Source organism: Balaenoptera musculus, chromosome 5, assembly GCF_009873245.2.
Source record: "Balaenoptera musculus isolate JJ_BM4_2016_0621 chromosome 5, mBalMus1.pri.v3, whole genome shotgun sequence".
Taxonomy (NCBI): Eukaryota; Metazoa; Chordata; class Mammalia; order Artiodactyla; family Balaenopteridae; genus Balaenoptera; species Balaenoptera musculus.
Genome location: NC_045789.1, coordinates 74,392,392 through 74,418,498, shown reverse-complemented (window position 1 = coordinate 74,418,498; position 26,107 = coordinate 74,392,392). Strand labels below are relative to the sequence as shown.

Below are 26,107 nucleotides of genomic sequence, written 5' to 3'. Positions count from 1 at the left end.
CTGTAAGGTTGATGTCACCCCCCCCCCACCTCACAGATTAGAAATTCAAGGATCGAGAAGGTTAGGAACCATGCCCAAGGCCGCATAACTAGTACAAGGATGAGGCTGGGGTTCTAACTGGAGTCCTCCTGACTCCAAAGCTGTTATGTTATGTTATGTATTCCATGATACATTTGTTCTTCTCTCATTTCCATTGTCTAATTAGACAATTTTTCATAAACAAACCTCTGTTTATGTGTATCTTGAACAAATCCAGCTAATTGACGCATCATGAAAATTAATCCTGAAGATAAGATACTTCTAAGTCCTTATTATTTCGTTTACTAGAATTTTGTGGGTTTTTTTTTTTTCATTCTTCTAAGTACCTAGAATGTAGTGCTTAATTTGTTTTAAATATTTACTGAGCACCTACTACATGCCGGTAAAACTCTGGGGGTAGAGACCATCCTGGGCCTTCTTTCATCTTGCCTTTGGAGCGAGAAGGGCAGAGAAGTACCAGGACTTCTTCAGAGAAGAGACCCGAGGGAGGGCGGAAAGCTCAAGCCTCAACCCTGGGCCCCCAGGGGATGTTCTCATAAACAGGGGGGGCCCACAAATTAGTGAAATGGGAAACCACTGGGCCAAGAACAAGGAGGAGTGAATGCATAGTAGTTAGGTAAACAGGGGTATAAATCCATATATTACTATTAGTCGAGCACAAAATGAACTCTTTTAGGAACTTTATGTTCCCCATCTGTGTTGAATTGAGGCTCATGTTACAGCACGTTCCCATTAGCCAGAAACAGTAACTCTCCATCAGTAGCCCTTGAGCATTTACCTTAGGAACTTTGCAGTAGTTGTCTCTGAGGTGACCATTATTTTTTCCTCGTATTTTATGAAACTGGTTTTGCGAGTGAACTCACAATCCTATGGAATTGAATACATGTTTACAAATTTAAAAACCTTTTCTCCAAACTTTTTTTGGAAAGTTTTCAAATGTACAGATGGCATAATGAATACCCGTATACTGTTCACCTAGAACAGGACCAGTGGACTACATACAGCCTGTGGGCCAAATCCAGCCCGATGCCTGCTTGTGTAAATGAAGTGTATAGGGATGCTGACAACTTCCATTCATTTGTGTATTTCTCTGGCTACAATGAAAGAGTTAAGTCATTTTGACAGAGACTACCACAGGCGCACAAAGCCATATTTACTCTCTGGCACTTTACAGGAAAAAATTGCCAGCCTTTGAGATATAGATTCACCAATTGTTAATATTTTGCCATATTTGCTTTATTTCTTTCTCCGTAACAAGCAGATGTCATTCTCTCTCTCTCTCTCTCTCTCTCCTGTGCATGCACACACACACATTTTTTTCTTGAACCATTTGAAATTGTGTTATAGACGTGATAACTTGTCCCTAAATAATTCATATATTTGCCTAAAAATAAAGGCATTCTCTCATATAACCACAATACCATCATCATCATGCCTAAGAAAATTAACATTCATCCAATAATATTATCCAACAACAGTCCACATTTAAACTGGACTTTCATAGCCTTATTTACTTTTCCTTTTTTGGATCTAGGATCCAATCAAAGGTCATACATTACATTTGATCATCATGTCTCTTTAGCTTCTAATTTTTGTTTTAGCATGACATTGACTTTTTGAAGAGTCCTTTAAATACTTCTTTTGAAGCCTAAGTCTTAATGAGTTTGCAATACTATGCTAGTAAGAGCTAAATCGAATAGTCATTGTGGTAAATCGGTGTCTTCACTTCTTCTTTGCCAGATTTGAGAACCAGTTGTGTTGCTTGGCTTCTGAAGCTAAGACACTAAGATGTTAGTTTTGCTTGGAGTTGTAAATGTGGAAAAAACTCAGTGTGAAGAGTAAGGCAGATGGGAATTTGCAGGATGCATTTTAGGTAATTAAAGGCACAGCCTCCCCGCCAGCTGTGGTCGCTGCCCCTGTTAGCTCTTGGCTGGTGGCGGGGGTGCTTTTCTCCTGACTGGGGTCTGGCTCCCTTCCAGCATCATTAGATTGCAGCACGGAGCTGGAAGGAGACCTGCCGTTATTTAAATCTCCCAGCCCAAAATGTTCAGCCTAGCTGACGATGCAACGCTTCTGTGTTTGCAGTTTGTGTGCTGAAGATAGCGTGGCACTCGGGGCACATCCGGGAATGCACGTGGGAAGAGCACCTTCTTGCCTTTCTTGAGAATCTGACGTGCCACGGTCTTGCGCCTCTGATGGGACCACATGGTGGTCACAAGTCTGGTCCTTTTAATGGGGTCCCAAATGATTCCTAGAGAATTCCGGGACCCATCCTTTGCTTTCCTCTGGGTAAGAAGCCCTCAGAGCTCCTAGGCCAACCAGAAAGAGAGTTGCACGCCTAGAAAAGACTCACCTGAACCTCTACAAACCTCTGGAGATGGGAGGGAAAATAGAAAAACTCCAAGGAGAATTGGATAATTTTAAAACATGCAAAGTAATTGCAGGAGAGACTGTGAAGGGTATGGATGACTTCAGACTCTTACCAGCTCATTGTCAGTCTACAAGAGGTGTTGTGAAGGACACAGATATTGTGAATGATGGTACTTCTTACCTACTGAAAAATCCAGGGGCACAGGAAAGAAAACATTCTGGGGTTGGGCCACCCTCCATGGGGGAAGTGAGATTCGAGTATCTCCTCATTGGTCTCCCTGTCTCCTGTCTTGTTCCTCTTAAGTCCTTCCTTCACACCCTCTACCTCCCCCTAGGCCTACCCCCAGCAATCTACTTCTGCTGCAGACCTGGGCATTTACTTCTCAGGTCACCACCCCTCTGTGACTTCCATAGCCTGCCTTCCATGGCCTTCAAGGACCCCATGATCAGACCCTGACTCCATAACCTCATCTTCCTTTGATACCGGCCTCAGATTTGATGCTTGAATTCCTCATATACGCCATGTTGTTTTGCACCTCCATCCTTTGCTGGCTGTGTGGGCTTAATGATGCTTAATTGTTCTGTGCCTCATACTGCTCACCTGTAAAATGAGGATGATAATAGTACCTACCTCATAAGGTTGTGCAGGGATTAAGTGAGCTAATATATGTAAAATTCTTGGAAGAATGCTTGGCATATAATGAGGGCTATATAAACGTTAGCAATTTATTGCTATTGCTCCTGTTATTTTGAACCTGGATGTATTATTTTTTTAGTGCTGCATAAAAAATTACTGTAAACTTAGCATCTTCAATCAACACCCACTGATTATCTTAGTTTCTGTAATCAGAAGTATGGACATGGCGTGACTGAATACTTTGCTCACAGTGCTGAAATCGAGATGTTGGCAGGGGCTGAAGTCCAAGCTGAACTTCTTCCAAGCCTCTTCCAAGCTCATGTTGTTGTTGACAGAAGGCATCTCCTTGCAGCTATAGAACTCATGGCCGGCAGGAACTCTGACTTCACCTTCTTTGAAAAACTCCCCTGATTAGGTCAGGTGCAATCAGGTCATCTTTTTTTGATCAACTCAAAGCCACTGGTTAATGACCTAATCGCAGAGTGATAACCCATCTCATGCACAGGTTCCACTGGCACTCAAGGGGAGGTGATTATACAGGGTGTGTCCATCAGTGGGTGAGATTCTTGGGGACCATCTTGGAATCCTACCTACACACTGGTCATTGGGAAATACTATGATTTTTGTTCGCTTTGTTAAATTGCACTTGGGTGAATATATGATTTATTTACCACCACCATTATTTCAGATTTTTGTAGCATCTTTCTTAGAGCATTTAGATGGATTCACATTGATATGCCTCCTGGAACCAGCCTTCATCATTTCTTTCCTGTAGTTTGAACTACCTGATGGGACCAGTTAGCTCATCAGAAGTCTTTTAGGAAGAGGATAATTGGAGACTTATAACTGATGAACCTGCGGCTAACATCCTAGAGTTCCAAAAGTATGACTCACGATTTGCAATTCCTTCCAGAGCCATTTATTTATTCTTAATGACTCCCAACAGATGAAGATCAGAACCCTCCTCAGCTGTTGATTGTGTCTCCTACTCTGCCAGGTCAAAGTAAACTTGTACCTGCTAGAGAAATTTGTCACCATGAGGAGGGTCTTTGACATTATATTCAAAAGATTTCCTTGCCCCCTCATTTTTCCCTTTCCAATTAAGTCTAGATTTCCCCACCCCATTTAATTCAGTTTATAAGTCCACAAAGAGGTATTATTGGTCAAAACCCATTGATAAAGGATGTATTTTAAAAAATTTTTATTGGAGTATGTTGATTTACAATGTTGTATTAGTTTCAGGTGTACAGCAAAGTGAATCAGTTATACACATACATATATCTATTCTTTTTTAGATTCTTTTCCCATATAGGCCATTACAGAGTATTGAGTAGAGTTCCCTGTGCTATACAGTAGGTCCTTATTAGTTATCTATTTTATTTTATATATAGTTGTGTGTATATGTCAATCCCAATCTCCCAATTTATCCCTCCCCCGCCCTTACCCCTGGTAACTATAAGTTTGTTTTCTACATCTGTAACTGTATTTCTGTTTTGTAGATAAGTTCATTTGTACCCTTTTTTTAGATAAGGATATATTTTTGAAGATCAATTAAAAAGAAAAACTTGTTGAAGATGACACTTGGGTAGTAAAACCTATTTAAAAATATATATATATCCATTTTGAACCAGATTCTAGGCAATAAGACATGGACAAAACTTTGAAGCAATAGGGAATTCATGGGTTTTGAGTACTATTTCCCCCAAATTGCTAATTTCCACTTTCCAATGGCATTTAACTTAGAGTTTTATACAAATGTGAAAAGATAAAGGGAAAAAAATGAATTTGACATAGCTGCGGGTTTAGAAGTTTGAAGTGTCTATTTATTCCAGCATTTCCTAACGAGGTATGATTTTATTATCCAACAGGCCATGACTCACACCTGACTCTTGCTGCCTTAATGACTGACATCCCTCCAGTAATTTGAACTATTAAAGAAGAAAGGCTGGTTCATAAAATAATATAAAATAATATAGACTTGGATTTCTTTTCTTCCTTCCAGGACAATATCATATTATTCTTGAGAGGTTGTAAAGAGCTCGGCCTTAAAGAATCTCAACTTTTTGACCCGAGTGACCTACAGGATACGTCCAACAGAGTAACAGTCAAGTAAGTAATGCATGATTTATGTTCAAGGGAAACCCATTTATGGTTTGATTTGCAGTTTTGTGATGATGATGTAAGGTCTAAGAGGCAGAGAATTGGACATGCCTAATAAAATTAAAATGTGAAGGTAAAAACCTAGCTTTCAAAATAAACCACATTGGCCTTCCCTTGTGTATAGCTTTCATTCTGATCAAGCATAATTTTTTGAAATGCAAAATTCATGTATATAGAGTTAGAATTTTAGAGAAAGGGAAGAAAATGTTAGGTGAAACTTAACAGAGGGAGAGGCAAGGGAGAAATATGCACAAATCTGTTTGGGTTATACAAAAAGCTTTTATTGGCTCCAGTTGGGCATATGAATATGCTCTTGGAAGACTGCAAACTCCGTAAACAGATTTGAACTCTGTTTATTATGCAAAGAAGTCAATAGATTATGGAAAAATCTCTTCCTCATTTACATTTGTAACTGTTTTCTCATATGTGTCAGTGATCACGTTCTTTGAAGATGGATCTTTGGCCATTTGGCTATTGTTGACTGTATCTACTCAGTGAGCCATGTTTGGGGCCAAAGAATTCTGGGGAAAGAATGTTATAGTAAAAGAAAAGGCAATGTGCTTCTCTGTGAAGAAATAGCTCATGAGCAGAGTAATGAGATGAAAAGTCCTTTTGAGATGGTAGAGGTAACTTTCCTGTCGTTTAAAAGTTCTTTAGACTCTACCAAATTCAGATAAAACATTTTTGAAATTAGTCAAACAGTATTTGGCATTAACATGCTTTAATAATAAGCTTAATTACATAGATAGTGTCTTTGGACTGGCTATACTCCTTTTGATTACTTTTGGGTCATTTTATCATAGAAGGACAGAAAAGAGAAAGAAACCAAAATTCAGAGCTGTTAATTTTTTGCTATTTGCTGATACTGGCTTTTTCTTAATGATGGGGAAAAATAATTGAAACTACTAAATGAAATCAAGTTGGAGTTCATATTGGATTTTATGATTTATGACTGGGAGTAAGGGAGAGTAAGCCATGATTGATTATGTAAAAATCACTTCTCTGTTGTCAGTGTGCCTTTTCTTTTTTGAAGTACAATTAACATACACTATTATATTAGTTTCAGGTGTACAACATAATGATTCAATATTTGTATATATTGCAAAATGTTTACCACAATAAGTCTAGTTAACATCTGTCACCGTATAAAGTTTATTTTTCTTGTGATGAGAACTTTTAAGATCTACTCTCTTAGCAATTTCTTAGCAACTTTCAACTATGCAATACAGTGTTATTAACTATAGTTGTCATGCTGTACATTACATCCCCATGACTTATTTATTTTATAACTGGAAGTTTGTACCTTTTGACCTCTCTTTAATATTTCTCATGGAAAATTTTTACTTAAGGATAAAAAGAACAGAATAAAAATTATGATATTTGAATATGTAAACCACCATAAACCTCATTTTAGTCCTCACATGCTCCATTTATTTCTGTACCTAAATCCAGCCTCTATAAATCATTATTCATTTTAGGAAATTGTTTCAGGTTCTGCCTCATCTCACATTCATAGTTTCACCTGGGTGGCAAGTGACCAGAAACAATAGTAACTGTGTGACATGGTAGGTAATCATTTGTTACACACACATTGCTTAGAGTGTGAAGGAAAGTTCACTTTGACACTGTTGGCAGCTGCATTCATTTTTTTTTAAAGAGTCACTTTAAATCAATATGTTACTAAACCAGGAGGCTTCTGAGACTGATTGGTTTTAGAAATTCAGAACTCGTATCACTTTATTGCTTTTCTACAAAACCGTGGGCATCAGGAAATCTCGGGTCTACCTCTACATCTGCTAGCCCCAGGTCTATAATCCTAGGCAAGCTCCCTTGCTTCAGTAGGGCTCTGTGTCTTCATCTATAAAATGGAATTGGACAGAATGTTCTTTTTTTTTTTTTTTTTTTTTGCGTGGTATTCATCCTGAAGAATGTTCCATGTGCACTTGAAAAGAATGTGTATTCTGCTGCTTTTGGTTGTAATGTTCTGTATATATCTAATAAGTCCATCTTATATGTCATTTGAAACTAATGTTTTATTATTGATTTTCTGTCTGGATGATCTGTCCATTGATTTAAGTAGGTATTAAAGTCCCGTACTACGATTGTATTACTGTCAGTTTCTCCTTTTATTTCAGTAAATATTTACATTATGTATTTAGGTGCTCCTTTCTCTCTCTCTTCTCCTTCCCGGACCCCTATAATGAGAATGTTAGCATGTTTGATGTTGGACAGAATGTTCTTTCAGGTATGATTCTAACTAAAGCTTTCTCAGTGCAGATCTGGGAAGATGGTTCAACCAACTTCTAAAGAAAGCGACTTTAGTTCAAAGGCACAGAAAGCAACCTAAAGGAAAAAAGTCACTTAGACCAGTGGCACACAGACAGTCACTTCTCAATTACTGGACAATCTTCCCCTTCTCCTCTTCTTTTCTCTGTTCTTTTTCTCTTTCTCTCTGCTTCTTTTCTCTGTCTCCTTCTCTTCCTTATGTTTCCCTTCCCTTCTTTATCATAACTTTCCATCTATCTCCCATTTTTGCATTTCTTCTCCTCATTTTCTTCCCTTTTAAGTTTTTCCTTCACTTGAGATTATTATTTTCATTAAGCAGTACTTGCCCATCGCCTTCCCCTATGACTGTCATTTTTCATTAATTCAACAAAGATTTACTGAGCAGCTACTATGTGTCTGATACTTTCCAGTCACTAGAGAACAGGCCCCCTGTTCACAGGGAATTTATACCCTGTGTCAAGAAATGGGAAGTAAATAAGTAAATTTTAAAAAATTGCAGGGAGTGATAAGTGCTGAGAAGAAAATAAAATAATAATAAAATAATGGTGTAAAAGATAGTGACCATGGCAATATATACATATATCAAATCACTGTTGCATACCTTAAACTTATATAATGTTTTATATCAATTATATCTCAGTCAAACAGGGGGGAAATAAAAAAGAAAGGTGATCAAGAATGGTTTCTTTAAAGGCATGGCATTTCAGCTGAGGGCTGAGACATGAATGGGAAGCAAGAGCCAGACATGCTAAGATCTATAGGGTATTCAGGGCAGGGGAATCAGGTAGAAAGGCTGGGAAGAGAAACAAACTTGATGTCTAGAAAGAGAAAGAAGAGTGGCCAGCCAACGTGGTAGAAGGGTAATGAGCAAGGACGAGCGTGGTGGGAGGGGTGGTCCACAAGTGTTGTAGGTTGTTGAATTTGGCATAATTATGGAGAAAACATTTTTATTTCACTGTATGAATATTTAGAAGCACATAAAGAACTTTATATTAAAAATTATGCCATAAATTCATTTCTGGTACTTAGAAAATCTTTTCTAGTATTAGGGAAGATTGGGGCATGGAATGAGCTATCTGCTTCACAACTTTTCTGTAAGTGATGCTTGTTTAACTTGGCACTGTCCAGGGGACATTTGTAACATATGTAGATTTCATAGCTACGGAAGATGAAAGTAGAACTGCTATATTTTTCTGCTTTCCCCTCTGAAAGTTGAGCCAAACATTAGCAGAGATGGAGAACCCCCTACTGACACCAATTAACAGTGGAAGCAATAGGTAGAGGGGTAGATCCCAAAGAGGAAATTTTGATGCTTTTTGAAATTGTCTTTTGAACAATACTCTTTAGACTAGCTTTCATTGTGGGTAATTTTTCTTCTTATTTTTTTTTGAGAAGTAACTTGAGTAGACTATAAAGAAAGGAAGAGGGAAAACTGCACATGATTACTCTGTGTGTAATTTCGTGAACTCTACTGTAATGGGTGCCAGACGACCTTGATGGGACATGAAAACATAATCCAGAAGGGCATGCAGCAAGTATCATCCAGCAATTGGATGAAAATGAGGAAAGCCTTTGGATTGCTCCCGAGGATGTCTCTGAAAAATGTGGGAGCATTTTCACATAATTGGTTGTTACGTGGAAGTCATTCAAACAAATATTTTGTGAGCTCCTACTGTGTGCCAAGTGTGATTATTTTTAGAACTGGATCACAATTTTAGTCAAAAAACAGTCATTGTCAGTGCAGAAAAAGTCTTATGTTCCCTGTTCTTAAGTTGTTTTTCACAAAAATTTCAAATCTTCTATAGATTTTTGTTTGTTTTCATCTGGTTTTGCTGTTGTTACTGTTGTTGTTAAATTTTTTTAAATCCTAGCAAATACCTAAGCAGATAATGACATATCTTTCTTTCTGTTAATAGGGGGGAATATGAAAACATGCTCTTAATCAAATCCAAATTGGACCACTGCTTCTTACAGTCTAAGTCTCTGTTGATGGTTTATCTCCTTAGTATAGACTAGATTAGTATACACTATAGAGTACATTGTTTTCTAGTCCCTCAAGTCTCAATTGACTTAAAATTGTGCATCTATTCATTAATATGTACTTTGGGTCAGAGTATGCAGCAATAAGGTAACTGGGATCTAAATATCTGGAGGAATTCTTGACTAGTTTATATAATAGAATTACATTCTCCCTCCCCAACTCCCCCCCACTGAAGTTCTGTGGAAAAAAGAAATGTAGCATTTATTTTCCTAGTATTTATTTGTTGACATGTTAAAGAAACTTTGAAATAATTTGGGAGAAATTTTTATATTTCACTGTATGAATATGTAGAAAGTACCACCAAGTAGCTTTTTTTGTTTATAGTTTGAGAATAAACATTTATGTATATTTAAGAATGCATGTGTGTATATTTGAACATAGCATGCATATTTTCCTGGTTATGGCTAATTCCCCAGCACTGATTTATGTCCATAGCAGGAAAGAACAAGTATTAAAATAGCATTGCCTCTTTTACATATATTTTCAGGTCTCTTTAATTAAGTAAGGCTTTAGAACTTCTTTAAAAGTACTTGTATAAAGAAGATTTTGGAAGTGCAGTCAGATTTCAATTTGACAGTGATATATAACCAAGGCAAAATTTTACTTTTACAGTTAAACTTTGATTATACAAATATAAACAGTTGTAGTTTTAAATGGAATTCTTCATTTTCCAGATGTTACAAAGCATTCATCTTTCCATGGTGCACTATGGAACTTTAATCCCACCTTATCCTTCTGCATTTTGTTTTCTAAGTAATTTTATTTAGTACCTGAAATCACTAATCATAGACCTTAAAAATAATATATTCTGCTGATTTCATTATATATGTTAGCTTTCAAATACATCTTAAAGGTGTCGAAGGGAAGATCACAGTGAAGAAACTGATCATATTTTCTTTTCCTTTTTCCAAACTAGGAGCCTTGATTATAGCAGGAAGCTGAAAAATGTAAGTGTTTTAATTTCACTTTCCAAACTTTTTTCCTTCTAACTTTGATGGTTCAAGTATAAAATTTAGCTCATAACTTCAATGCCTCTTGAATGCCTTGCTAGAAAGAATCTTTCTTAGAAAACAATTATATGTGCCTCTGATAGAATAATTAATGACTCTGATAGAAATAAAAATGGTAGATTTTGCGGGGAGGGGTGGTCTCTTTAATTAGATAAGGGCTCAGTCCAGAAATAAATAAATGAAAGCTTGCACTCCATTTGTAATTTGGTTTCTTAAACACAGAATGATCTGTTTTAGCACTAACATTACTTCCTTGCCATTGGTAGGCACAGATGGGATTATTAAATTAAGCAGTTGGGCAAGTTGTTTTGGGGAAAAGATTAGCATAATATAAATAGTGTTGACTGTTGTGGGCCTGTACCTTTTGTGGTTTTTTTCCTATTAATCTTTTGAGTTTTTATTAGTACCTTCCAAAATCAACTTTTTAGGGTTAGATCTTATTTTCCAAGGCAAGTATGCTCTTTTATTTTAAGTTTAAATTGAAGAATGTAAGAAATGACCTTCTGTATATAAAATTTTAAAATTGGCTGTGACTCTCCCCTTTTAAAGAAATTTTCAGGGTGCTATTTTATTTGATTGACATTCTCATTCTTATCTTCTTTTTCTTCCTCTATAAAACCAGGGATATTTGACATTTTTCACCATACAATTTTAAACAGAAACCCCGTAATCTAAAACACAACACAGTTCTATCTTCCGTTTTCCTATTACACTTTTCAAGAGAGCCTCATACTCTTAGCACACATTAGTTATTTTATGGCTCTAGTTCATGTCCTGACATTCGCAATTGTCTGTTCTCTGGAAAGTTATTTGTAAGCAATCAGTTAAAAAAGAATTTCTGGAAGTTTTGAAGTATTCCTAAAGTAACATTTTCCCACAGAGGTAGAAAACCAAATCACATCCTAGCATTGATGCACATAACCATATCTTGGGCCTGTTGCCATCCGGACGCATGTATACATATCACATTGTCCAAAGCATTTTCTGGCCTAGCAAGTAGAGGGAGGTACAATAAATACTTCCCAGCCTAGTTGAAGCAATAAGACCAAATGTGAAAACAAAATAATAGTCTTAGCTTTTCCACAGGCTTCAGATCCCAATAATTCAATTTTAAGGAGCTCATCTTCAGCTGACCCCTGCTGGGTTCTATGGGAAAGTCAATGTAAAGAGCCTTTGCTTTTGCAGACAGTTTCTTTGGAAAGACAGAACAAAATTAACTTAGGACTGTAGCTTCAGACCAGTGACTATTCATAGACATTCTTAAACATCCAAGGTTGTTAATTGGCAGTAGTCTTGTCCAGGTTAAAAATTTCCCATCTCAGATTAATAGGAATCTAACCGTACCCCAGAGCTAGGTCTCTGCAGATTGCATTCTTCATTACATTGCTGTCTTCTGACTTTAATTAGATATATTTTGTTGATCTTGTGCTGGAAACCACTAATTAACCTTTATCACTCCTTTGAAAAATTTTTGCCAGTGGTCTTAGCAGAACCTCTGTGCCCACAAATAGAAATTATGGGCCTTTAAAAGCACCTCTCTCAAAAGGGATTGACAACTTGTTTCATTGCTGGTCTGGGGAAAGACTCCAGAGTTTCTGAAAAATTTTGCTTCCTGATTTTGAAACCTTCATGACATGAAAATAATTTTGGAGAATTTATTTTTCCTTCTTGCTGTCTTATAGATCACATTCTCACAACCAAATTCTTCCTAAAACTGGAGTCTTATTTTAACTACTGAATCGTGTTTGTGTTGACCGATGCAACATTGGGTTCTTATTAAAATGATTTTACCTAGAATGGATACCTCATGGATGGTGGTTTTTGTAAATTAATGTTGCACATTCTCTCCTCCTGCTTTCCTGTTAGGGGAGCATTATTGATTCCTTAGTTTAAAAGTAATTCTTTGCACGTGGTTCTCCTTCCCAGGTACTAGTGACCATTTACTGGCTGGGCAAAGCAGCAAATAGCTGTGCATCTTACAGTGGGACAACGCTAAACCTGAAGGAGTTCGAAGGCTTGCTGGCTCAGATGAGAAAGGTAACTTGACTTTTCTTCTTCATCCCATGATGTTCAGACAAGGTGGGAAAGCAACACATTTGCTTATTTTTAAGATCTTTACAGTTTCACGTGGTAAAATTGCACAGGCCAAAGATGTCATGCACTCAAGGAGATGACCGCTTGTCTTACCAATGACATCTTTGCCTCATACACCCACGCCTACCTGAACTTTTATTCCCTTCTGAGAATGGGAGATCTGAGCTTTATCCAATTTTAATTCCAAAAGAGAAAGTTCAATCCGTCAGTATATGACTTTAGATACCAAAGAGCTCAGTGCTTATTTTCTTGGGGGAATAATGCCTGAATTAAACAATACAGCATTATACAAAAATGAAGACTTGCTCTGCACTTTCATGCTAAAGATTATTTTGCTTACCCATCAGGGCCTTGGTGTGGGTGAAGTAACATCAGCCAAGTTCTTGCCTGGGTATCCACTCTGGATGGCCTCTGAAAAACTAGAAGCATTCTCTTCAAAGATGCATATTTTATGACCATTGCATTTGAATGACCTGGAAATTTGGAAAACATGTTTTGTAATAGTCAAAGCTTTATTTGTGTATTTAATTATGGGAAAGACTGACCTAAGGTAGGAATTTGTCCAAGAAACAGTGCAGTGGTTTGTGTGTGGCTACCTATGTGTTCCTTTTTAGGATTCAGCAGGTGTACATTAACTCACCCAAAGTACTAGCATACAGTGTTCCCCGGGAGCAGCCTCACCCAGCAGGCCTTAGTGAATAGGTAAGGCTCATTTGTAATCAGTAGCATCCATGGGTTTTTTTTTTTTAATTAATTAATTTATTTATTTATTTATTTATTTTTGGCTGTGTTGGGTCTTCGTTTCTGTGCGAGGGCTTTCTCCAGTTGCGGCGATTGGGGGCCACTCTTCATCGCTGTGCGCGGGCCTTTCCCTATCGCGGCCTCTCTTGTTGCGGAACACAGGCTCCAGACGCGCAGGCTCAGTAGTTGTGGCTCACGGGCTTAGTTGCTCCGCGGCATGTGGGATCTTCCCAGACCAGGGCTCGAACCCGTGTCCCCTGCATTGGCAGGCAGACTCTCAACCACTGCGCCACCAGGGAAGCCCCATGGGTTTTGAATAAGACCCATAGTGCAGCATATATAATTAAGGCCTTCTTCCTCTTTTCTCTAACATGCAAATTAAATGCACCAATGAGACCTCGTTGAGAGACATTCTGTACTTTACAGATTTTCTTTTAATACTGAAAGCAAGAATTTGCTCCAACTTTCTAATGATTTATTCTTCTTTCCTTAAAGCTAATAGTTCTAATAATTCTTTGCATTTGGCTAGAACCAGGCCGGCTCATATATGTATAAATGGACAAAGCTTTCATATTGGTCATAACACATATAAACAAAGTCCTTGAAGCTAAATTCCTTGAAAAATAAAATAAACACACCACTCAATCAAACCCAACACACTGTTTCTTAGTCTTAACTCTTATTTGTCCTTTAATCTTTCATCTCTCTCAATAAAAGATACTTAGGGAAAATACAAAGGTAAGTTTCAGTCTGGATTTGTGGAATCTAAATGTTTGTTGGTCTTATGTTAAATTTGGACTTGGATAATGATAGATGGATTATCTGTTTTAAACTATTTAAAAGCTCTGCCTCATAGTTTCCCTGCTGATTTCTCTTGGAATCTGATTTCTTCTCATTATTGATGTTTCTTATCACTAGTCCAGCTTCTCTATAATCTGAGCAGCTATTGGTCTCTGCAGCTCTCCTAAGTTCCCTTTGTAGTGAGACAGTTGGTTACTAACAACTGCCTTGAAATGACCTGTTGTTGTGAACAGCTGTTACTTTTTTTAATGAATATAGATGACATCACAGGACATGAGGGAGTAGTTAGTATCACTGGCCAAAGCCTGACTTAATCAAAAATGGCCAGCTGTGGTGCTCCCATGTCTCTATATAAAGAGAGTAATTGACCTGAATTTCACAGGTCTATCCAATGCCTGAAAATATTAGATTTATCTAAAGTGTATACGATCTCATTTTATCAATTAAGATTGAGTTTAACTGGGAAATGTAGACAACTCTGCCAGTGGCTTAAATAAGATAGAGTTTTATATCAAACTCATATAAGGTCTGGACATGAGCAGTCCAGGGCTAGTGTGAGGGTCCCGTGACCATCAAGGGCTCAGGCTCCTTCTGTCTTTTGACTCTACTGTCCTCAACTCATGGCCACTCACCTCCTGGTCCAAGATGGCTGCACAAGCTTTAGCCTTCACGTCCACCTTTGAGCCAGGAGAAAGGAGGGCTGAGGAGAAGAAAGGCCTATGCCTTCCTTTAAACACACTTCTGGGAAGTCATGCACTATACTTCTGCTCACATCCTATTGACTTGAACTTGGTCACGTTTCCATACCTATCTGCAAGGAAAGACTTGGGAAAGTAGATTTTATTTCATTTAAAAACTGTGTGTATTTTCACTGGAGAAGAATTGGAAAACAGGTATTGAGAGACAACCGGAATCTCTTCTGCACATATACAGGCTGAAATAAATATGAAATTAAAAGCTTTTCTTTCACAAAGGAGGCTAGCCCGAAATTTTTTTATATTCATTTTTTTCTAGTGGGAGAAATGTGCATAAAAATGATTAACTGTGGTACAACTTGTTAAGTTCTGTAGTGCAAGGAACACATGTAGAACCCTTAACATAAGCATCGGACACATAGTAGATGTTCGTAGTAGGTTGCTATTGCTGTAGACAAAAAAGATCTCTGAAAGCATCATGACAATGGCCTTTCACTGGGCCTGGATACGTCAGAGAAAGTCTCCCAAAGGAAGGGACACTTAAGCTGAACCAAGGGGAATTACTACGAGAATAGTGAGATTAAAGGGAATACTGTAGGGACGAGGGTGGCCCTAGAGATCTCAGGGCCTGCAACTAGAAAGTCAGCATTCTAGGTTCTTCCTCTCCCTTTCTTTCACTCTTCTCTTCCGGTCTCTTCTTGAATTCATCCTCTCCTCCAGTAGGCAAACACTCTCTCATAGCAGAGACCATGGCCAACAGCATCCTCGGGATTATCTGCTCCTAGCTCCTTGCCCAGAAGGCAAGGTATTCTTCTCCCTGGCCCCAGCTTTAGAATTCCTAGGGTGTACTCTGGTCCAGTGTGGGTCCTATCCCTGAACCAGTCAGTGCGACCAGGGACAGGGGATACCATGATTGGCCTAAGCCACTACTGTCTCAGAAGGTGAGGGGTGCTATCAGAACAAGGGGATAAAGAGTGGGGAGCTTGGTGGGCAAACAAGTACAAGACCTTGGCCTAGAGAAGCAACCATCATCAACTTCTCTTCCCTTAACCTTAACCTGCTTTATCTTTTCATGATACTTACCATTCAACTTTGTATTCAGTTTATGGGTTTTTCTGCTTGTGTTTTGCCTTCCCTGCTAGAGCATAAGGCCCATGAGGAGAGGGAATTTATCGAATTTGCATAACATTGTGTCCCCAGCACTGAGACAGTGCTTGGCACATGGACGATGTTCAGTCAGTATCTGTGGAATGAACTGCTTCACCAACCAGAGTGTGGTGGGTGGAGATGGCTCATCAGGCTGGAAAAGTAGAACCTAACACACTGCGGAATAGGATTTAGCCACCTTATAGATCACAAAGGAAGCAGAAAATAGTGAGTGGTGAAACAGAGGCATCTGGAGTTTCTCAGATACCATAAGTCAGTCACCAACTGTAGCTGGTTCTCATTATCTCTGACGAAGGAGGATAAGAAGAGGACAGATGAGTAAAATAATCCAAAAATATTGTGGAAGCTAGTAATTCACACCCCATTCATTAACACACTTTTACTAGAACAACCAGCAATTAGCACAATGGACAGATTTGAGTCTTATCCCCTTTCCCTGGAGTGCTCTCTGTAGAAGACAGAATGCCACTACTGGGCATCTAGATGGAAAGCGTAGACGACGTAATAGACCCCAAGTACAGAGCATTTAGACTGTGCTAGCCTTTGTGTTGGTTTATATCTTCTAACCCCTCTCCCAAAGCTTACCTTTGGGTGACTTGATGGGCTCCAATAAAATTGTTCATCCCGCGGATGTCCAAATCTTTATTTCTGGCTCAAGAGCCAGCCTCTTGCTTCACCCTGAGGTTTCTAAGGGACCAGCTTGGCCAAGGATGGCCACAGGTGGCCTGGTTTTCACTTGTCAAACTGACCCTGCCATTCAGCTTCCAGCTCTCACTTGACCCAAGGTTTAATTCTTGGCTTTCTACAAAGTCATGAACAGAACGGCCTTTTTGTTTTTCTTTCCCATAACTGGCTGTGAGAAAACAGCTGAAGCTCCAAGAAGCATGTCCACTTTCTCTTTTTTCCTTTCTGTTCTCCTGTGGTTTGTAGGGTAGGGTCGGGGAGACATTTGGGTGTTTGGAGAAACTTGCCTGATATTATTTTCTTGAAAATCCAGTTTTGTAATTCTGTGCCAAGCAGCTTGTAAAATTGTGTCATTTCTAGATGTTACCAGTGGCTCAACTTCCTGAGTGTCTGCCCTCCCTCATGGGAAATTGGGCCCAAGGCATCTAGTTATGGGATATAAATGGAGAAGGAGATAGAAGAGTATCAGTGTGTATATAAGATTATGTCCTTAACTGCGTTTATAAATTTTCTATGATTTATATATTGACATTTACATGCAAAATGAATACATAGTAGTGATTATAACACAGCTAACATTTTTCGAGCACTTATGCGTCAAGCGTTTTTCTGAATGCTTTCCGTATAGTAATACGTTTCACCTTCCCAGCAATACTATGAGATAAATATTATTAGCTCCATTTTACAGATGAGAAAACTGAAATTGGGCAAGGTAAAATAACTGGCCCAAGGTCAGACAGCTGACAGAGGGTGGAGCCAGGATTTAAACTCTCTTTTGCAGCATGTATAGGTTGGTGATCTAGGCATAAACAGTGTTTAGCGAAGGGACATTATCCAGGTTAGTGTCATCCACAGAGTAAGCAGGCAGTAAGTGTCCAGCCGCTGGGAGAGGTGATGCTGATGTTGACAGCTGTAACTATACCAAAGTTCATCCAATGTCAGGTTTTACCATTTGGTAGTTGAAGACAGAGTTCTGTGTTAGAATCACAGCTTTGCTGATTACTGTGTGACCTGAGTCAATTTACTCAACCTCTCTGATTCTTTTCTCCTCTATAAAATAGGGGCAATGCTAAATAACCCCATCATTGGGGAGCAGGTTGTGAGGATTAAAGAATAGAGCATAGAGAAAGCATCAAGCATAGCCCCAGACACATAGTAAGTGTTCAATAACATTAGCCATTTAGCCTATGCTCAGTGGATAAATAATCCAAGATAATTACTTGCATTTCCAAAGAAATTAAATACAAAACCATATCCAATTTAGATGTATACTTTTCAGTTAGTCATGAATTCTTTTTCCTGCTAGTCAGGCCTGGCTTTTGTACAAGTCCTGGTTAATTTTGACCTACGAGTAAACTAAAATACCTTAATTTCCATAACTGGAATTTCTGCCTTCCTCGGGAGGGTCATGTCATCTGTACTCACCCAGGCTGTTTGACAACCTGTTCTTCAGGGGCACTAATCAGGTCCTCGGTGTGGCTGCAGCAGGGTACCCCCCTCAACCCTGCCCTTCCCCTTTTTCCCACTCCTTCTCCTGATGCAAGACCACTGTGCGTGCCTTGTGAATTACAACCGCTCTGTCCCCCCAAAGGGCCCCCTGCTGGGGAGTGTGTCAGAGGATCTGGTTATAATTGATAGAAGCAGCTGGCAAAGGCACTTCCTAAAAGGCTTTGGCTCCGGTGAGCATGTTAGTCAGTGTAGACAGTTTCCAAAATTGCTACCACGGAGAATATTTATTTATATTTTCTTTTCTATGGGGAATGGGGAGGGGACCTGCCTGAGCATCCCAGGAAATCTGCAGTGGGACCTTCCAGTCTTTGTGGATGTCATTCACAGCCCTGATTTTAAGCAACAGTCTGGGAGAGATTAAATTGAGGTTTATCTTTGAGTGACCGGAGTTATTTCTGTTTTCGTCAGCTTGGACTCTTGTAATTAATGCTAAGACACTGGCGGGAACAAGGCTTTTATTATGATTCGAGGGTGAGGATGGCTTTGACTGACCTTTCTTCTGCTGGAGTTTCAGTGTTTTAGTATGTGCTGCTTGCGCTGGAAAGAATTTATAATCACAGGCTGTCAAAGACAGCCATTGTTCTCACTGCTCTGAACATGTGGGTCAGCCACAAGTGCTTTCAGCTCCCCCAGTGCCAAGAGCTGGCCGAGCGCGAGAGCATGCCTGGATTCTTCCGAGGCATCAGGAAAATCATTTTGCATATTTTTCACTGCTTTTTTTTTTTTTTTTTAATTTTTTGCCCCTGAAAGACAGCTCCCTTTCAGAGCAGGAATTTCCCTTCAAGGTAGCAGAAGATGGAAGCATGCTGCTCCAGGAGTCTACGGAACTGATTCTGCTGCAAAAACAGATGCTGTGTGCATTAGCCAGACAGCATAAACAGAAGCAGTTGTGCAGCTAAACTAGGCGCTGGGTCCCAGGACAGACATGCAGTTATGGATCCTGAAAGATGGGTCAAGGTTAAGGTTTTAGTTTCTCATTTTTGTTTTTTATCTGTTATTATATTCTTGTGAGTCCAAACTTGATGATCTTTTATTCTCAGTTCCTTGGACTTTTTTTTCCCAACATTGCGGAGTACGAGATGCTTGGGGATTTTTTTTTTTTTAATATGTGTGATTTTCTGATTGAAAAAGTTGCAGCAGGGAGGGGTTAAAGAATGAAGTGTTGTGTAGATGATAATCAATTTGATAACTGGTTGCCGTAGCCTTTCCAGATTCATTCTATATGCAGGATTTTTTTTGGAGACCACTGGAGACTGATTTTCCTGATATTCGTAGCCTCTATGTCTGTTGCTGTGATGTCTGTAATCCTTTCGTTTTCTTCTTGAACAGGAGACTGATGACGTTGAGAGCCCTAAACGTAGTATTCGAGACAGTGGCTACATAGACTGCTGGGATTCTGAGCGCAGCGACTCCCTCTCTCCCCCTCGACACGGCAGAGATGATTCCTTCGATAGCCTGGATTCCTTCGGCTCCCGTTCCCGGCAGACACCTTCGCCAGATGTAGTCCTCAGGGGAAGCAGTGATGGTAGGTTGGAGCCTTAATAAACTGCACATCTTAGAATCAAACATTAAGAAGGGCCGCCTTGTCACCGGCCGAGGGACTGGCCCTAGGAAGGTAGACTCCATATCCACCTTGCTGGAATCTGGTAACTCTAAACTGGTAGGGAAAAACATCTCTTAATGTTGTTTTTCGTGGTCCTTAGAATTTTGGTTGGCTTTACCAGCAGCTGGTTTGAACACTGCCTCAGTGAGCGTGTCTTCTGTTGGAAAATGTGTTACATCGTTCCTCCCTGGGTCTCAGTAAATCAAGACGCTGTGCAGATCATTAGCTCATAAAGTGTGCCGAAGGTTTATATGCTCCAGGTACGAGGAAGGGAAATGTTTGAGTGAGTACCACACCGTGTAAGTGAAAATAGATCAACTTCCAGCAAACTGGAAACACACTGCACACACTTATGAAAGCTCTGAAACTTGGGATTGTGAAACCGTAATTGGCATAGTTTGGGCAATGCTTTTGATACCTGACCATTGACTAGAGCAATGCAGGTGGCCATTAATGTATAGAACACAACCCAGACTGCCTGTTTCTTCTGAGGCTGGGTTTGATTTAAATCCCATGCATTTTATGTCACCTGAAAGGAATGATCATTTTTCTTTACAAAAATGTACGGTCATGCAACCTGATGTAAATTTAACACATATTTTCCAAGAGCTGTTTACCTTACTTATCTTGCACCTTTGTGCTTTTAGGAAGGGAAGATAGATTGGCTCTGCATGTATAAACTTGCAGAAAGACACTAAGGCTGGTGGGGAATTTTTTTATTTGTGTCTATTTCTTTTTCATGTATTGCTTGACTGAAGCTAATGTGTCTAGAGACTTTAAGTCTTTTGTCTGAGATGAAAATTATCTTTTATAGCTAAAAGATCCCTTTCAGCTATAAAATTCTATGTTACCAAAATACTTGGATATTTAACATGCCCAGGTCCTGAGTTCATTACTCGACCCCTGGTATCTCATTTAACCCTCAGCACATATTACAAGATACTCAGTATCTGACTTAGCCCTCTCACAGGGCTGTGAAACATTCCTTAGTCATATTTTACAGACGAATCTTAGAGAGGTTAAGTAATCATCCTAGCACTGTTGTTGTTTTTTTTTAAGTAATTTTTATTTATTTATTTATTTAGGCTGCGTTGGGTCTTTGTTGCTGTGCGCAGGCTTCTTCTAGTTGCGGCGAGTGGGCGTCTCATTGCTGTGGCTTCTCTTGTTGTGTCACACGGGCTCAGTAGTTGTGGCGCATGGGCTTAGTTGTTCCACAGCATGTGGGATCTGCCCAGGCCAGGGCTCGAACCTGTGTCCCCTGCATTGGCAGGCGGATTCTTAACCACTGCTCTACCAGGGAAGTCCCCTAACATTGTTTTTAAGTGCCCTAAATCGCTGTAAGTAGTGTAACGATGTTAGCCTCAAGAAGCGTGAGTCCAAAACTTATACCCTAAAGCTTAATTTACCCACACTTCTTTCTGTTTGCCTAATAGATTTTTCAAATTCTAGCATGACTGAACTAATGCTTTTGTTTAGTACTTAAACTTTCCAACAAATAGATTAGCCTCAGGGCCACATCGTATGTGACTCCTAAAGAATTCCATGGTGCATTGTGAACTGCTTGAAAAACATTTCTAAAAATTTACATGACATCTTAAGTCTCACCCACAGTATTAGAAGTTACAATACCAACTGCATGATCTAATTGAGCTTTAACATAACTGAAAGGGAGATTTACTTTTATGAAACATATTTTAACCAAACTATTTCATCCATATTATTTTGATTGTTTTAAAAATTTATTATTGTCTCATCCTAGTTTTTAATAACTGGTAATGCAGATCCTTTATTTATTCTGTCACCAGCTTCGAGGGGTTCAGTTTATAATGAGCCACATCTTGAAGGGATTTGAGATGGTAATTACTAATATTGTACTAATATGTGCTGAGGCACAATTTCGTTTGCAGCAGTTAAGATTGATAAGCCAGAGTCTTTTCATAAAAGTTTTTCCCATGTAAAGAAAAACATGAAATTGAGCTTCACAAAACACCATCCATGAAAGAGCATCTTAACACACAGATTTCACCAATCAGCCTGATACCTTCAGGCTTATGTTCTTGTAAACTAATCAAGACCTAATGAGGTTTTAAAGAAAAACAACACTTTTTTAATCTGCCTTAAAAAAATGTGGTATAATTTTATCCAAATAGATGTTGTATTTCATTAGAGTTTATGGTATATATATATTTTTTTTTAAGAACTCATTTTTTTAAAAAAATTATTTATTTATTTATCCTTGGCTGTGTTGGGTCTTCGTTTCTGTGCGAGGGCTTCCTCTAGTTGCGGCAAGTGGGGGCCACTCTTCATCGCGGTGCGCGGGTCTCTCACTATCGTGGCCTCTCTTGTTGCGGAGCACAGGCTCCAGATGCGCAGGCTCAGTAGTTGTGGCTCACGGGCCTAGTTGCTCCGCGGCATGTGGGATCTTCCCAGACCAGGGCTTGAACCCGTGTCCCCTGCATTAGCAGGCAGATTCTCAACCACTGCGCCACCAGGGAAGCCCTATGGTATATTTTTTAAGTGATGATAATCAAGAAGTTTGCTAGTCCTAATAAACACTTCCAAATTTAGAAGAACATTTTAATTCTTGAAAACTTATTTCCTAGGACTCACAATCAATTAGGGAAAGTCTTACCATGAAATTCTCCAACTCCATATTGGGTCAATAGAGAGAGTTTTCATTTTATTATTACTGAGGTCCACTGACCCCATTCAGTAGGGATGATCAAGAGCCACGCTCGTAAGAGGTGCCATGATTCCATGGGTTGGACACGAGAGCCACCTGGTAAGGAGGCTATGGATCTCCAGGGTCAATTCAGCCAATCTGTCTTGCTAAATAGGTGCCCAGCTCCTCCCTCACCCTCACTGGCATGCCTTCTGAGGCCACTAATAAGTTTCCCTGAAGAGGAAATACACAACCTTCCACTCAGGTGCTTTTAAAATTAAGAACATATTTTATAAACATAATGCATATTGTTAAATAAATATTCTTATCTTTTATAGAAAAGATAAGTTAAGGGAGAGAAATAAGGAATGAGAGAAATTAGAGTGTTAGAGGAGATGAAAAAACAATGGGTTGGTGGTGTGTATGGTAAAGATACATAAAAAAAGGTAGACCCCTAGTTGCTGGAAGGAAGAGAAATGTAGCCCCGGTGTAAAGGAAGGATCAGACTTTGATAAAAGGATGTCATCATCATCACGTGCAATGTTGGGCATAGATGGAGATGCCACCCTAGTACATTTTCATGTTTTCAGGATGAAGTCAAGTCAAAATCTTTTGAAGTCTTGGCCTGAGATAAGAGGAGTTCTAACACTTATGGAAAGTATACCTCACCAGCCACTATCTGGGTGCTTTACATCTCTTGTAATCCTCATGACAACCTACGAGAGTTGTATTATCACCTCCTTATTTCCAGTGAGGACCCTGAGGTACAGAGGGCTTAAATTTCCCAGTCACACAGCTAGTAGATGATGGAGCTGAAATTAGACCCTGGTCTCTAGGTCCAGAAGGTTATGCTTCTTTCAACTGAGCCACTCTGCCTCAGGGCATTTGCAAATTAACTTTTCTTTTTTTTTTTTTTTTTAAATAAATGTTTGGTACTTTTCTTTCTTTTTTTAAAAAATTTATTTATTTATTTATTTTTGGCTGTGTTGGGTCTTCGTTTCAGTGCGAGGGCTTTCTCTAGTTGTGGTAAGCGGGGGCCACTCTTCATTGCGGTGCACGGGCCTCTCACTATCGCGGCCTCTCTTGTTGCGGAGCACAGGCTCCAGACGCGCAGGCTCAGTAGTTGTGGCTCACAGGCTTAGTTGCTCCGTGACATGTGGGATCTTCCCAGACCAGGACTCGAACCCGTGTCCCCTGCATTGGCAGGCAGATTCTCAACCACTGCGCCACCAGGGAAGCCCAAATTAACTTTTCTTGAAGTGCCTGTTGAAGACATTCATCAAAGAGTAATTGGGAAAAAAAAAAAAGGTTATCTGTTTATGTGTTAAACAACCTATTTTGAGACTCTCTCTCAGTATATTATGGATAATATGTTTTTAGATATTGTACCATACCAAAATAAGTTTCACAGATTACAGGATTTTAGAACGGAGGGAAACGAGACAGTTCTAATCCATGCTAAGCCTTCATAGTTGATTGAAGAATCATTTTCTTTCATTCATTTATTCAGCAAAATACAGTTCTTCCCCTAGTCAGGATGCTTTAAGCAAAGGACATTTTTCCAAGAGAAGTGTGTTGCAGAGGAGGGAACTATTTATTCTCTACTTGTGCCCAAAGTTAGGAAACTGCAACAGTGCACATCATGATGACGACATCCTTTTCTCAAAGTCTGATCCTTCCTTTCCCCAGGGCTATGCTTCTCTCCCTTCCAGCAGCTAGGGGTCTTTCTTGGGCTGGAATCTGGAGAACAGAAACTGGAGTCTCGAGCTGTTACTTACCAGCCATGGAGAAAGGGCTCTTTGGGTCTCTCTGGGCCTCTGTTTCCACCACTGTAAAATGGGAATAATATCAAATAGGGAAACAAATCCAAGTGCTTAGCAAGTTAAGGTAGTATTAGTGTTTCTTATAAAGCATTCTCAGGGGGCTCTAAATATTTTATTATGACACTGAGACAGATAGACTTGATAAAAGACAGGGTGAGAAGGGAGCTAAGTTATGAATCAAAAACCAACAAGTAATGAAATGGTCAAAACTTCAGAAGGGAGGCTGAAAGCAAGTGGCATGAATAATTCATAAACTGAATATTTCATCGGCAGCAATGAACAACTTGTTTATAGTCAACGCTTTAACTTTCACCATTTTTTAAAAGCCATTAAATCATTTTATCTCCAGGGCAAGTCATTTCATTCCTATTTTTACAGAAAAAGGACAGGCAAGTGTGTTAGAGGCAAGCCTAGGAGCCCACAGGTCATCAGTGGCAGATCCGGAACTATTATGGCATAAAGAGTAGTCAGTGTTCGTTAAGCACTTACTCGGGACCAAGTACTGTACCCAAGAGTTTTACATGTATCCGATCCTCCCAGCAGCCTATGAAGTAGGTGATATCATCATCCTCACTTTACAGATTGGGAAACTGAGGCTTGGAGTGGTGAAGTGACAAATGACAAAGTAACAAAACTAATGAGTGCCAGAGCTCAAAATGAAGTGGATCTGACTTAACCCCCTGCACTACCCACTCTGCTAGGCTGCCACATCGCTGGACTCTTAGTATAAGGTTCTTTTCACAAGGGTAAAGAGGTCAGTTTCTGTTTGCTATCAGTGGAGTTGAAGAACCTTTTCATAATGCTCTCGGTGATTAAGAGTTTTCAACCAGCATTCAAATGGCAGCTACCTGTCACAGTAGTGTGTGTTTTCATGACAATTTCACTCTAATGGATCTTAGAAATCTGGTGAGATGAGACTCGGGAAACAAGGACACAATATAATTATGGGGGCTATTGACCAACAAAAGACTGGTGTTGGTAACACTGAATTCCTTTGTGTTGTGTAAAACACTGTTTAAGCCAAACTAATTCATTGATTCATCTGATCATTTGCGGATACCCACCGTGGGCAAAGACACTGTGATAAGTACTGTGACGGATATAAAGCCCTTATTTTCAAAATACAAGGTAGAAAGCATGATGCATCAGAAGAGAAATAGATCTTCGGGCCATAGTGTTCATAGGAAGCAAAGATTGCCTCCAGCTATGGGTACCAGGAAGGGCTCCGAGGTAGGGGAATATGCACTTATTATAACTCAATCTATTTCCTGGAAGGCAAACCCTTGGTATAATCCATACTGATCATTTTTCTGAATTCCTATAGTTCTTATATGTCTGTGCTCCTTGGTTATAACTAATATTCTCCAGGTGTTTCATGAGTTGGTTAAAGGTACCTCAAAGACAAAGGATTATAAATCCTTCATAATTCCTATTTGTCAGAATATCTAGCGCAGTGTAAGACATGCAACAACAGGTGCCGAGTAGAAACTCCACTGGTAAATTTATGTTTCTTCTTTTGAGAGTTGCAGAATCTGAGCAGGCCTATAGTTCTATTGCAAATGTGTTGTTCATTGTAACTCTCAGATACAGCTAAGCTTTCTTCTTTTTTTTTTTTTTAATTTGACTTTTTTTTTTCCTGAGTAGAATGGAGAGCTTTTCCCAGAGTGGATTAATTTCGACTGATACTTTAGATTTCTTAAGTGAATAATTTAAGGAAGTAACCCCCGGAACCCACAGATGGAACCACATCCCCCATACTGCATACTTGCCATTGGGAACTTTATC

At 39.3% G+C, this 26,107-nt stretch overlaps 1 protein-coding gene across 14 annotated transcripts in view; it reads left to right on the top strand.

Moving 5' to 3' along the window:
- LIMCH1 (LIM and calponin homology domains 1) overlaps positions 1 to 26,107 on the top strand; it is a 345,245-nt gene that overhangs the window by 232,687 nt on the left and 86,451 nt on the right. For 9 of the 14 annotated variants that reach the window (XM_036852624.1, XM_036852621.1, XM_036852622.1 and 6 more), the window contains exons 4-7: positions 5,049 to 5,155; positions 10,450 to 10,480; positions 12,470 to 12,580; positions 19,564 to 19,759. In XM_036852624.1, the coding sequence (XP_036708519.1) occupies positions 5,049 to 5,155; positions 10,450 to 10,480; positions 12,470 to 12,580; positions 19,564 to 19,759 (445 nt within the window). Of the gene's footprint in view, positions 1 to 5,048; positions 5,156 to 10,449; positions 10,481 to 12,469; positions 12,581 to 19,025; positions 19,192 to 19,563; positions 19,760 to 26,107 lie in introns of those variants that run through there. The other 5 variants (XM_036852629.1, XM_036852627.1, XM_036852628.1 and 2 more) reach the window with 1 other exon arrangement.